The 13,974-nt window shown below is 36.6% G+C and overlaps 1 protein-coding gene across 7 annotated transcripts in view; it reads right to left on the reverse strand.

Moving 5' to 3' along the window:
* The window catches only part of LOC127069444 (diacylglycerol lipase-alpha), a 31,022-nt gene that overhangs the window by 2,117 nt on the left and 14,931 nt on the right, over positions 1-13,974 (reverse strand). For 5 of the 7 annotated variants that reach the window (XR_007783548.1, XR_007783547.1, XM_051006475.1 and 2 more), the window contains 14 exons: positions 11,967-12,178; positions 10,062-10,163; positions 9,313-9,499; positions 8,714-8,798; positions 8,314-8,642; positions 7,755-7,950; positions 7,277-7,465; positions 6,792-7,082; positions 6,336-6,565; positions 6,096-6,119; positions 5,371-5,503; positions 1,322-1,671; positions 323-667; positions 35-209 (listed from right to left, as the gene is read on the reverse strand). Coding sequence is in view for 5 of the 7 variants with exons in the window: in XM_051006475.1 (XP_050862432.1) it covers positions 35-209; positions 323-667; positions 1,322-1,671; positions 5,371-5,503; positions 6,096-6,119; positions 6,336-6,565; positions 6,792-7,082; positions 7,277-7,465; positions 7,755-7,950; positions 8,314-8,642; positions 8,714-8,798; positions 9,313-9,499; positions 10,062-10,163; positions 11,967-12,178 (2,848 nt within the window). In the remaining 2 variants the exon portion in view is untranslated. Of the gene's footprint in view, positions 1-34; positions 210-322; positions 668-1,321; positions 1,672-3,352; positions 3,622-5,370; positions 5,504-6,095; positions 6,120-6,335; positions 6,566-6,791; positions 7,083-7,276; positions 7,466-7,754; positions 7,951-8,313; positions 8,643-8,713; positions 8,799-9,312; positions 9,500-10,061; positions 10,164-11,966; positions 12,179-13,974 lie in introns of all 7 variants that reach the window. The other 2 variants (XM_051006478.1, XM_051006477.1) reach the window with 2 other exon arrangements.

The following is a 13,974-nucleotide window of genomic DNA, read 5'->3' on the forward strand; positions in this document are numbered from 1 at the left end:
ATTGAATGAAGAAGAAATATTCTGCTTTTGGTACCTTAGCCTCGAAGAAATCTAAACTAGATCCGTTCGTTTCGTTATCTCCTTCAGGAAAATCTACTTGCACATGATGAGACGTACGTGAAATTCTGGAGGAATGAGAGGACGCGCGAGTGGACGAATTTTCCGATAGATCATCTCTACAACATGCAGCCGTGCATACTCTTTGTTCTCTGAAAAAAAAAGAAAAAAAAAAAAGAAAAAGTTACAATGAATTTCTTGAAGATCTGATCAGAATCAATCTATTAAATCAACAGGAAAATATTTTTTGTGTTTTAAAAAGGACCTTCTAACGATAACCGAATCCCTTCTTCTTGGTACAGGCGGCGGAAGATCAGCTGTCAAACTCTTGGCACTTTCGTAGCTTGCTTCGCTATTACCACTACTGCTATTACTTCCAATATTCTCCTCCCTCAGAAAGTAATTCTTCGCCGAGAGCATAGCAAAGTGGAGATTGTTTTTGAGGTCGTCCGCCGCCGTTGACAAGTTTCCCGGAATCTTTGGTGTGCGTCTCATTGGTCTTGGCGGTGGTATGGGTGAGGGTGGATTACTTGATGTCTCGGACAATGTTTCGGGGGTGGCAAGGGGTGCGGTACGAGAGACATCTTCCCAATCTCCACGACGATTCGATCTTTACGAATGAAAGAGTAAAAAGATAAATGACGGAACAACAAGAGCGAGGATACTTTATGTTACGATTCGATCTAAACGAGAAGCATCTTCCTTGGAATAAAACGAATGATCAAAAAAGTATAAGAAAAAGAAAAAGAAAAAAAAGAAGAGAAAAAAAAAAAGAGAAAAAGAAATCACGAAAGATGTTTCCCTTTAACCCACGATCGTTCTTAATCATCGTCTATCCCATTACGAATTGCAAATAATTCTTAATGATCGAAAGGTGCTGTGATTTACTCGTGTGCCTCGAGTATATTAGAAAGCAGTGATAATGTATGTCGCGTGTTGAAATGAAGTGAGATAAGCGCGTTCGATGAAGTACGAACGAAAAAGCGTGAGAGATGAATTCTCCTTGACTCGTGGTGTATAATAGTTTTTGACAAGTTTATAATCCAATCTGTCGGTTATCGTACCTGTTCAGAGGGATATCACTAATGATAAGTCGAAAATTAAGTTCCTTAAATCTTATTTAAATCGAAGTTAAATGAAAATTCTTCGAAAGAAGGAATTTGAAATGGCTCGCGAATTAGATTAAAATCCTAGGTAGAGTAGATTCTTCGAAAGATCCTCGTTCGAAATCACTCGAGATAGGGACTTTCTGTTGGATCCTTACAATTTACTATCATCTGGTCGTGGTGTGTTGAGCAAGTCGCTGGCCAAGCTGACGTATTCCCATGGTATTCCTCTGGAGTCAACGCTGAGTTCTCGACCAGCTTGTGGGAATTCCGTCGGACTCTGCAATGATGTAAAGCTCGTCTCGAGGCAAAGCTTGTGAGGTGGTGTCCCAGCTAGATTATTGCTCTGGCATTTGACCGGAGTAGAAGGTGAGAGAAGAGCCCTCATTTCTTGCTCGATCTCTAGCTCCTGGACCTCCACAACTTCTCGGACTTCCGATGGTTCAGCAGACGAAGCGTGTCCAGATGCCAAACGCTGTGGCTTTGCTGGTCCCAGGGTTGTTACAACCTGACATATCCATACGCCATTTTTCCATGTTATCCTGTACGATTGCTAGTACTCCTTCTTTATTTTGTTTTTTTTTTCTTTTCTCTTTTTTATGAACGTCGCGAGCTCTCTCTCTTTCTCTCTCTCTCTCTCTTTCTCTGTGTTGCGAAAATCGAAGAAAATCGATCGAAATCAAATTTTCTTTTCTTCGTTCTTCGCACACACACAGACACACATTTCGAGTGCTCGCATGACGATCTTTTTCTTTGATAGGTAACAGAGATGATTCTGCACAATGGGATAATAACATTCGCAGACGTTCTCGAAAAGAAATCGGATTGACATCGATATTGTGGTAATAGTAAAACAGGACTGAAGGATCGATGCATGATGCTTGAACGGTATGTTACGAGTGGAGTATGAACGGATTTTTATGATGATTAACTCGGCTCGTAGAAAATGATAAACTTGCTCTGGGCTGTAAATCAAACATCTTTCTGTTTCGCGTGTAACAATTTTTTTTTTTCGTAATAATCTTGTAAAAAATTCTCCTTCATTTTCTACTTCAATGCAATTTCGATTATAACTATTAGAAAGTACTAATTATTTTCTAACGTTCGAATTATTAATCACTAAAATATATAGCTCGTACTATATGTCTCCACACATGCATTTGTGTAAAATACTTTTAAGAGTATGATCAAATAAAAGTGAATCGTTTAAATGTATTCACAAAAAATCGTATGTATTTAATAACATTAATATTTCTTCTTTCGTCTTATCATCGAGAAATTAAAGACATTCTTTCGAAAAAACAAACGATGCTATGAGAAACACGATGGAGTATGAAATGGTATATTTCTACATTTTTTCTCACGTTCGCGTAAAAGCCCGCACATTAATATAATGTCATTTAATAATAATAATAATATAATCATTTTAAATACGATTCACTTTAACTCGTTCTACTCAAAAATGCAATGGCGATATGGATATATTACTCTATGCGTGATGAACATGCATGTCCAGTGAAAGTAGTGTCGTCCAAACTAAAAATGATTATCTCTCGACAAAAAACCCCTCTCTCACTGCAACCTTACAGACACATCGTTATAAATACTTGTCTGCGTACAAACTAACGAGTTTTACGGAAATACACGTGTGTGTGTGTGTGTGTGTGTATAACTACATGAAAATGGAAAGTGGAAAAGTCATTAGGATATGCACTGTGAATTATGCGTAACGAGATGATAGTGAAAACCCGCGATATATAATAATCGTGAATCGTATAAACGTGCAATGTGAAAATTGCATAGGGATAATTATGAAACGAACGTGGATTGTGAACAAACTTCTTTGGTGACTTCAAAGATACCAATAATGTCCAATCGAAAAAATAAAATAAAATAAAATAAAATCATTCGAATAATAAGAGTTTCTATCATTTTGTATAGGTATATATTATGAGGAAATAGAAAGAAGTGGATAGAAGATAAAATATATTTATATCTAAGGTAATCACCACAGTGATCCATCACGAAGGGTGATGCGCAAGGGAAATAATGTGGAAGAGAAAGGAAGATGGAAAAGAAAAGGAAATAAAAGAAAAGAAAAGAGAAGAAAAGAAAAGAAAAGAAAAGAAAAGAAGAAGGAAAATAATAAGATTGCAAATATCTAGAGAGGCGTCGTTTTGTTTTAATACCTTGTCTCGTGGCAGGAAGAGGGTGTGGTGGCATAGGCGTCGGCGTTGGCGTCGGCGTCGCGGCCACGTGTCGTCGAAGTATTTTGATGATGGAGTACGACGTGTCGTTGATCGGATGCTCTCCTGTACGTTGCTACATCTAGCTCGAGAGATGTACGCGAAGCTGCACGCGAACTTGCACCATCGGCTGCATCGTCGATCGCATCTGCGACTGTATTGGCAGCTGCATTGGCATCCACGGTACCGCTCCGATTTCTGCACGCTGACACCTAATCCACACCACACACCCTCAAGCCACTGTCATTCCGTTGGCTCTATCACCTTCCTCCCCTATTGAAAATTATCCTATCCTTTCGCTAGTTACTCGAAAGAGACTGACAAGAGAGATATACAAATGTTCGAATTTATTTCCTACATCGACCTTAGATTTTTCTTTCCTTTTTACGAAGACTTTCAAACAAATCGGATCTTGGCAACTTTCCTTCCTCGTCTTTTTTCGTAACGATAGATATATGTATATGTGTGTACATGTGTGTATGCGTGTGTTTGTTAACAAGCGTTTTGTAAATAGAAGTAAATAATTGTCGAGTAATGAATTTCTACGAAAAAAAAGAAGGAATCGTAAAATAAAGATTATTAAACTGAATAGAAAAAGCGATGTACGTTAGACTACGAAGCTAGCTAAAAGCTACAAGCGTGTGAATGTAATATTAAAATAATAGTAGTGATATTTGCGACCTATTTGCCAATTAAAGTTGGAGAATGTCAATAAATTATAATAATTACACATAGAAATTTTAGGAAATTTCGTTCCACGAATCAACAAGAACGATAATTTCGATGGCATCAAGTATATTGATAAAAATAGCGTACACAGTGCAGACTATACAAAAGCAATCTTTCATTGCAATCAAATCGACCAAATATATTTGATTCGTTTTGTAAAGTACTTCGTCTAAAATCGTTTTCATTATTTTGTCGTACTCATAATACATCGGTCGTTTTGAATGTAATTTATAAAAGCTAAGAAGCTAATGAGTTAAGAAGATGAAGGGAAAAAATTGTTTACCCGTAGATAGAGTATGAATCTATTATTATTTAAAAGTATCAATAATTCATGCGTTATCAGGCAACATGCTTATTTGTCAAATGATTTTATTAATTTGACTAAATATGTATATACGCGCTTTATTGGTAAGACTCTATTAAATTCACAAACTTGCATTCAATATGTATCCCTATATCTATCTATGTACAAAAAAGCAAATATACTACATTTCTCGATAACTCGAAGTAGATATGTATGCATGTATGTATGTACAAGTACGACGCAACCAGGATGATCTGGATAATCCTAATTCTATGAAAAACATATCAAAGAGATTTATTCTTACTTGATAAGGGAAGCACGACTATAAATAAAAAAATCGTTCCTAATCATTGGACGAATAGCAACGCACATATATCGTGTACAGTAAACTAGATAAGCTTTGGTTTACTCTAATTCATTCCAGATAAACTACCACTCTCTTTGGTAATTATTGTCTTTAGACAGACAAATGAAAGTAATAATGTGAGAAAAGAATTCGAATTCGTACAAATGCACAGAGAAAAAGAAGAGACGAAACGACGCACTCTAACTCCTAAAGACTGTGCAGCAATAATAATAAAAATAATACTCGATCAAAAGTCAATAAGCAAATCGATCGAAAAGCACATTTTTAATAAGATCCAGGCTGCGTTTCCTTCCGTTCGTACACCTCCACATCGACGACAAAAGATGCAGAATTTTCACTAGTCTCTGGATTAGCAAAGTGTACTTGTTTTCGATTAGAACTACCATCGTCGATCTTGATTACTACAGGTACGACAAGATCTTCTTCCTTCGTAATATCAGGATCGTCCATAGTTTCTTCCAGAGGCTCGTAATGGCCCAGTTTTACAGAGGGACTTCGACTAGCCGGAGAATGCTGCGCTTTTTTTATCTGTCCGACTATAATGGAGTCGGCCTGGCTTACCTTATTCAAAGCCTTCAGCATGCTATCCGGCATGTGGTCCTGTATCATCACTGGACTTATCAACACCTCGTCGAAGTCACATGGTCCTGCCCATAATGCCTGATAGACTGGTTCGCGTTTAGACAACACCTGCCTGAAATTCCAACAGACGTCTCTCGGCTTACTTTTCTAAACAAATCTTATCGGGACATCGAAAACATTTACATGAAACATAGGTGTGTGTGTGTGTGTGTGTGTGTGTGTGTATAATCATTTTCTTTATATTGTTTTGTTTTCTTATTTTATGATGATGCATCATTGCATTTTATAAGGTAAGAACGAGGACTAAGCCATACACTGATACTCGACTAAACGTATGCTAAATTCTGTCTATCTAAGGATCATGCAGTTAACGAATATCAAACTCTCCGAAGACTCTGTTAAAGATCGGATTTTATAACGAATTACTATTAGAAACAAACGAGAGGTACGCAAATCATATACTACTACACATTAGTCGATAATCGTAACGCTTTCCTGCTCCTATCTTTCATGCATTATTATATTAATGAATGTTTCTCTCTAAATCAGTGTGATCGTTAAACCTGAAACGAAAGGATCAAATAGGGTGCATCGTATAAACAAGATTATAGGACATGGACTCAAGATGCATGCGCACTGTGACATATCTCCAAGATGCAATACCCACTGTAGTCCTGAAAATACAAATAATCAAACAAACGTACCTCCACCGTGATTCATACTTTTTCCTAAAAATAAAAAAAAAAAATCTTTCGTTAGCTTTTTCGAATTTTTCATTGAGCTCGATCGTGATATGTTTTTGTTATCACTAAAGTCACGCAAGAAAGATCAGGCCAATGTTGGCTGTGTGCAATATTTAATTCAATAAACGATTAATGAATAATGAAATGTTTTAATCGTAATCAGGCAGAAAAAAAATAATTCGCAGAATATCTGGCACTTACTCGCCCTTATTAGGATGATGTCGAACTACGTGAATAATTCTACCAGGTGGATAGAGCGGCCTATGCAAGGTCAATGCGATACTCGAATCCATAGGTATGATCGCTTGAGATCGTGCCAGATCCTTGTCTCTCTGATACTCGCTGATACATCCACCAGCCTCCATATTAGCCGCCGATGTTGGTGTCGAGCCACATCCGCAACACATTACCGAACAAGCTATCGTTTTCCACTGAAAGGAACGTTCGATACGACGTATAAATTCGATACAATCGACGTATAAAAACGAGAAAGAAAGAAGGAGAAAGGATATGAAATATAGCTTCTTTTTTTTTGTCAATTCTAGAGACACATGGATTTGATTTTAAAATATATATAAAGAGATTTCTTTCTTTCTTAAAAAAAAAGAAATAAAATAAAATAAAAAAAAAATAAAAAAAAAATTATATAGAACGTGCCTTCGGATCGACGCTCCTTTTTATCGCATTGATAAGGTCGGCCCTTAAACTTTCCATCTGTCGTAATCCTAGTCTAGGGACAACGTCCTTCCCTACAACCACGGACGTCGTAAATTCTTGAGAATATTGTTGAGCTGGCATACTGAGCAATCCACCGGGTGGTGCGAAAGAAAAACATATCAAATCCGGATATTCTTGCCTAAGTAAAATCGCAAGTATCGCTGCGGTGCCTGCACCAAGAGAATGACCAACCAATGCCAATCCAAACTGATCGGTACCTCTCGAAGGATCCTGTTAAGGAAGAAACTGATTTTGAAAACGAACGTATTCGCGTTTATCGGCTGATCTGCTGCTGATAGCTATGTATACATATGATCGAACATCTAATCATTTGAGGCGTTACTACATGAAATTGTGCAAACGTTTATACCAGGAAACGCTATCGATTGTGAAGGAACTAGGCCGCACGCGTTTTAGCTTTGTACCTTCGATAGTGCTCGCGCGATAATGTTCTCTTCTTGAAGCTTTTTGCGTATGTATTCTGCGGCTTGAACCATACCCTTATGACCTAGCCAATCGTCTTTCGGTGGGGTTAATGGTAACACTTCGCCTTCCGCATTTAAATCTGTTAAAACGTCTTTCATACTGAGCGTTCCTCGTATACTAATGACAACCTGGGAAAAGAAAAAAGACAACGAAAAAAATGAGACAGTTAGATAGTTAAATGTAGTTAAGATAAAGTGTAAAGTTAAAACGAAAGAATCACGAAGATAGTTACGATATTAATAACAATTATTTTTTTGCCGAAAGTAAAAAGTCAAGCGATATACGACAAGATTTTCGAGAGAATTTTAATGAAATTCATTAAACGAATTTAAGCGATTTTTAAAGAGTTAAAAGAACCAAGTTTTTACTGTGCGTTCGTATTTAATGAGTAAAACTACGACGGGGAAAAAGGAAAACCTTTTTTTTCGTGTAATCGAGCGCTACGAAAAATGGTGTTTCCCCGACGTCCACATGAAAGGTCGCATAAACAACTTCGACCTCGCCAACTTTAACCATTTGCCTTAGAGCCGTATAATTGCATTGACAACAGTTATCTTCCACTATCGTAGCTTCATCCTCCTGATTGCCACACGGAAAGCAAGCGCATCTTAACCTTGAAAGATAAATAGAAAAAAATAAATGTCATTTCGTTACGAATTCAGCTAGTCATATCTGAAAGGGAAATGATTTTGCCGAATATGATTCACGATTGTATTTAAACAATATAGCATTTAATTATGAACCATCGCATGTATAAATTTGTATAATCGAGATCAAGGTAAATTTTCCGGTAGGTTTATCGATTCAATGAGATGTTAGATCGGTAAATTATTACTACGATTAAGATTTCGTATAGTAAAGTCGTTTCAATTACACACGATCGTTAAAAAGAGGATTGGTCAACTTCGAATAAGTGATCACGTCTAATATCCGGGTATACCGAACGCTTAGGACGTGATCTTCGCGAAAGGATTACCTCGTGCACAACTGGCAGAGTCCCGTAGAATGATTAATGAGGAACATAGGCCAACCGTAGGCAGCAAGAGCGAAGTGCATATAATGAATGGCCAACTGGAAATGGCCCAGATCGCCGTCCTCGGTCAAGGAGAGAAACTTAGTACGAGGCGTTACTGGTACGCCTGAGAGGAACTCATACGTGTCGTTTTTCTTTTGCTTTACTATCAGTTCTCTTTCGACTTTCTGAAACTTTCGTAGAAGCACCAGCCCGGCCACAACGTCTGATGGTACCACGTCAAGGTCACGGAAAAAGTCGCTCAACAGTCTGGCGATGTCAGCGAAAGAGTTCTATGAAACACGAATACTTCTTTAGCGAATTATCGAACGTTTCCTTCTTTACAACGAACGATACTACTTACTCTACTTCGATCGGAATTTCCCATACAACAAAACAACAATCTGCATCTGTTGTCCCAGCTATCTTGATAGGCACGTATAACTTTTCTGTAAAAAGAAAAAAAAAAAAAAAGAAAGAAAGAAAGAAAAAAGAAATGAAACAAAACGAAAATATATCTAGTCGACAAAAATTTGTTTACAATTTTTCCACCACTCTGGTAGAAACGAAAAAATGTATCTATCTTAAGCTATTAATATCATCAAGTATCTCCGTATCGGAAGGGTAATGATGTATCTTCATATAGGCTTTGATCGATCGCTTCGAAATACCTAGTCACTGGAAAAGATAAGAGCTAGACTGCTTTTAAAAGTATAGCGTGAATAATGAAAGCTTGAGAAAGCAGGAGAATACGATATTCTTCCAAATATAGATTTCTATATAACAAAACTATTCGATAAAACTATATCTTTTTTTTTTGTTTTATCTTTTTCTATTCTTCGATGATAGATCTACAAAAAATTCTACAACATTCACGATCGTATCTATTGTTTGACGGAAAGTAATAAAAAACGGAAGATCGTTGATGGATATTTCGAGAAGTGAAAGAGAAGAGGGAGTTACCGTTGTCGCCAATTTCGGTTTCTGCTGCCGCTGCGTTTATAGTGTAATCTACCGCTCCTCGATTCCGCCTCCCTCATGCTACGTTGATATTTCTTCATTTTCACCCAGGATCTGCCGGCGGCGTCGTACGTACACCATACCGTCACCATCACCGACGCCAACACACACCAATTCGATATCACCAAACCTACGAGTCCATGAATTTTTCAACTAGTTCCTACGTACTAGCGATTCGTTTTCGATCTCTGCGGTACGTTTAAAAGCGCGAAAGAACGAAAAAAAAAGAAAAAATAAAATTCGAAAAATAATAAGTATTCCAAAAACGAGTCAGATATCGAATACTTCAAAAAAAATTTTTGTTACTGATTATTTGCGAATGTTTAAAAAAAATATTGGATATATACCTAGTTCGTTGTTTTACTTTAAATTATCAATCAGTTATTTATTTACTTATCAATTTTTTTTTTTATATATTGTCAACAATTATGTTGCCAAACGCTATCTACTTGAAAAGAAAATTATCTTAACCCTTACGATATGCAACACATTTGTACATTCACGAACAAAGATTAGCGGTTGCCTACTAACCTCTAAGAGTTAAAAAGTTTTTTACTAATAGATGGCGCTCGCTGACGTAATTATCAACGATGTACGAAACGTTGCTTATTGGCAGGCGCGATTTATAATTTCATAAACGATATATATAAATCACATTCCTAAGAAATTTTTCGTCAATCTAATGGACTCACCCAGCATCACATCCTTGGCTTGGTCCACGGGACAGGTTTGATAAAATCTTGTTAACCAAGTTATTCCTGCACATAACCATCCTGCTTCTACCAATAAGAGGACTGAAAAAATAAATTATACATGATATTTATATTGAAATTTCGCAGAACAAGTTTTGTTAATAAGCCTAGTATATTATTTAACGATTGTTGGAATATCGAAGGCTCGACCTTTGTTCGATGAAAAGGAAACGAATGACGTGCTCGCGTCGATGTGCTTGTCGTAACTTTACGGTGGATAAGGTTGAAGGTATTGGCAATGCTTTCTTCTAACATCAAACTCGATGGAGCTTACGACAAAAGCATCTCTTCTACCTCTGAGAAAGAGAAAGAAAGAGAGAGAGAGAGAGAGAGAGAGAGAGAGTAATCCGTCCAACACGAAAGAACGAACAAACGCTAAGCGGCTTCGAAAGAAATGCATTTGACCTAATTTACCGTCTTATAAGTTAGCTAAACACATGTATACATTTATATAAAGAGAATTTTAATAACCTTTTGTTTAAAATATCGTATAACAAATATGTAATAATAAAAAAAAAGATCAGTATAGCTATATTCGTATGTGAAACGACGAAAAAAAAAATAGAAAATAAAAAAGCTAGCGAGGGTTTGCAACCACCATAACGATTCTACCAATCAGTCGAACGTGCTCGGAAAGGTCATCGAATTTTTTCCAACCAAAACCATAGAGATTTTCTTTGGGAAATAACAGACCACATCGTTGGACTCGTTCCAAATCCGTTGATACTGCAGTACCATCTCTCTTTTCGTAAGATAGTTCAAACGAAGTAATTCCAGTCTGTTCTCGAAAATATTTAATGAAATAGAAAAAGAGAATATCGAAGTAACATTGATTTTTAAGACGAATAAATGTGTGCTTAACGGAACTCAAAGTTAGTCGAGAGAGAAAAAGAAAAGAAAAGAAAAGAAAAAAGAAAGAAAAGAAAAACAAATAAAAAAAACGTTTCGTTGATATATCACCGAAACAACATAAATCTCTCGTTTTTTCAAGTCTTTCGCGTGCTCGAATCATAGCAATCATCACGCATATACGTTTCCTTCTCCCTAAGCCTAAAAAATTCTCTCCCCTCATGAGTGATCGTTTATTACGTCGAAGAACTTAAGGGTGGAGAGCCGAGTCCTTATTAATATTCGCTCCGTTGCCCTGAGGAGATTCCAAGCATCGGCAAAGGTAAGAAGCTCGTGCCACGAATTTTTCGTTTAACGATTCGTAATACGTTTTCCTTTCTCATCAATCAATCAAGAAAGTAGAAAAGTTAAATGTGATTTGAAAGACACGACATCGACACAAAGACACGACACAATAATTACAATGATCTGATGTAGATAAATCTTTGTTCTAGACGTGATCGAGCCAATAAAATGTCTGATCTCTCTGTGACATAGATAAGAGAAAATGTCAACGTGTAATGTCAAGATATTAATACAATGCACCAATTCTCGTAGCACGGAAAACGAGTTATAAAATTCTTGATATATTCTCTTTTACCTTTCTCGATCGTACGATGTCATCTTCGTGTAGGTCCTTACGTACCAAAGCCAAACTACGAACTGTTTTCTTTCTTTAACTGAATGACTTCTAACAGGGGATATCACAAAAGAAATTCAAAACTTAAAGGACAGACGATAAGACGAGTAAACAATGTTTGCCAACATGAATATAAACATTGATCTTGGCCGAGGTAAACTTTTCAAGTTATATTTCTTTTAATATCCTGTAGATGTGTGTATATACAATGCTAGTTAATGAATATACTAATAAACTCGATGTTTTTCATTATCATTCATGTAAAACAGATATAATGTAACATGCATAAAATATATTTTTCTTTAATAAGTACTTACATAAGCGAATATAAAGTATGTATTGCATCGGTGCCCTCATCGCAGTGTCTAGAATGCTGCCTCTCGTTGCAAGGAAACAGATTGAAAATTCGACCACCATGGAAACTATGAAAAGTACGAGATAGCCTAATATGTATTCCCATAGAAGAAATATGCACATAACACTGCGATCCCATTGAAGGATTCCCAATAGGACTCCGAGTACCGTCACCCTGTAATAAAAGACAAAAACTTATATAAAACAAAAAAATAATTATTTTATTTATATATTAATTTATTTTTTTATTTTATTTACAAATGTTTTCTCTGATTTTCTTATCTCTAACGTAATTTCTTTACGAAAAAAAAAAGAAAAAAAGAAAAGAAAATCGATAAAACGTCTTAGAAATTCATCTAACTCGATAGAAAGTTAGATGTATGAAAGTAAAATTACGTGTCGTCTTTCGAATTTTTTCTTCCGATTTCACAATGGAGTAAGAATAATACGCAAATTCAGACATTGCTTAGGGCCATGCGAAACCGAAAAAGAGCAAGGAACACGTTATAACGGAAAAGGTACGAGAGACAAGTACATACGTAAAGGGCAAAAAGGGAGGAAAAGAGAGTTGCGTTAAAGATGAGGAAGAAAAAGGACGGTTAGGGGAGGATAAAAAGGGGCTTGCTGCGATGCTTTTTGACTTTGCTTTTTGTCTAAACTCGATCCGATGTGCATATGAATCTTCAAAGAAATATGATCCACTTTCAAATGTGTATCGTTCGAAATTTAAATCGCTTGAACCCTTTTGAAAGTTCAATGAAATGTAAAGAAAATAGAAGGAGAACGAGAAGAGAAAAACGAGTTCACTAATATTCGATACGACCGATTATAGTTACAGATTAATCCATTTGCAACGTGATGCATTCTAGATGCACTTGAGAGCTTTCAAGTCGTTAGATCAACCGGAAATGACCTTCAGAGATCAGATCAGTGATTTTCGACAGCGAGTTGCGGCGATGTGCCCTTCGATGCTGCCAGTTAATCGCATTACCACGATCATTTGCCGCTATAACGAGGTCGCTTTGTACCAACGCATAACTGATGAACGACAGAATGGAGTGGATGCTTTTGAATGGAGCTTTGTGTAAATGGAATATAAATTCGAATCTATATTATATATAATTTAAAGTAAAATATTGTGGGTATATAAACTAAACCAAAGAGAAAGAGAAAAAGAAAAAAGAAAGAAAAAAAAAGAAGAGCAATGCAATTAAAGATTAATCGATAAGCACTTGGTACTTGTCGTTAAAGAAAGTGTTAATTAATTCATGAAAATCATTTAATTTCTTCGTTTTACAAGAATCGTTCGTGATCACGGTGAGACGCCGAGAAACGGTTCTAACGAGCTCCATCGTGACAAAGTTTGTAGAACAAGTACCACTCCATTCCCATCGGTAGAAGGAGCCCCATGAGAGTGAGAGAGAAGTATATAGAGAAGAGGCAAAGGCAAAGGCAGAGGCAAAGGCAGAAAGAAAGATAGAGAGAGGGAGAGAGAGAGAGAGAAAGAAGATGGTTAAGAACTAGAGACGAAGGGCCGACGAAGTCTTGGATGCTGCGTGGACCGTTGTATCGATTTACCTTCCAGCAGCTTTTCTGCAGTTTCCACCATATCCACCGTATAGCACGTTTCTCTCTTTGTTTGTGTGCTTTAGAAACGAGTGCATTTATTTCGTGTTCTTTCTACCAACGACCAGCTTGTTTGTATCACAACGCGTTCATCTCAAAAATATCATCAAGCTGGGAGACATTACTCTCCCACTCTTATTCACATCTTTGTCACCGTAAGCTCTTTCAATTCGCGTTATTCGTGAAATTGTTAATTGTAACACCTTTAACGACGTTAAAAGATCAAACAGAATCGTTCGTTTCAGTGTTTCAAGTAAAAGCATTGTTTGCTATCATATTTTTTTAATTTTAAATTAATGCCAATTGTCGATCAATTAAATCTATCATTTTAAATACCACGAGGAA

Source organism: Vespula vulgaris, chromosome 15, assembly GCF_905475345.1.
Source record: "Vespula vulgaris chromosome 15, iyVesVulg1.1, whole genome shotgun sequence".
NCBI lineage: Eukaryota > Metazoa > Arthropoda > Insecta > Hymenoptera > Vespidae > Vespula > Vespula vulgaris.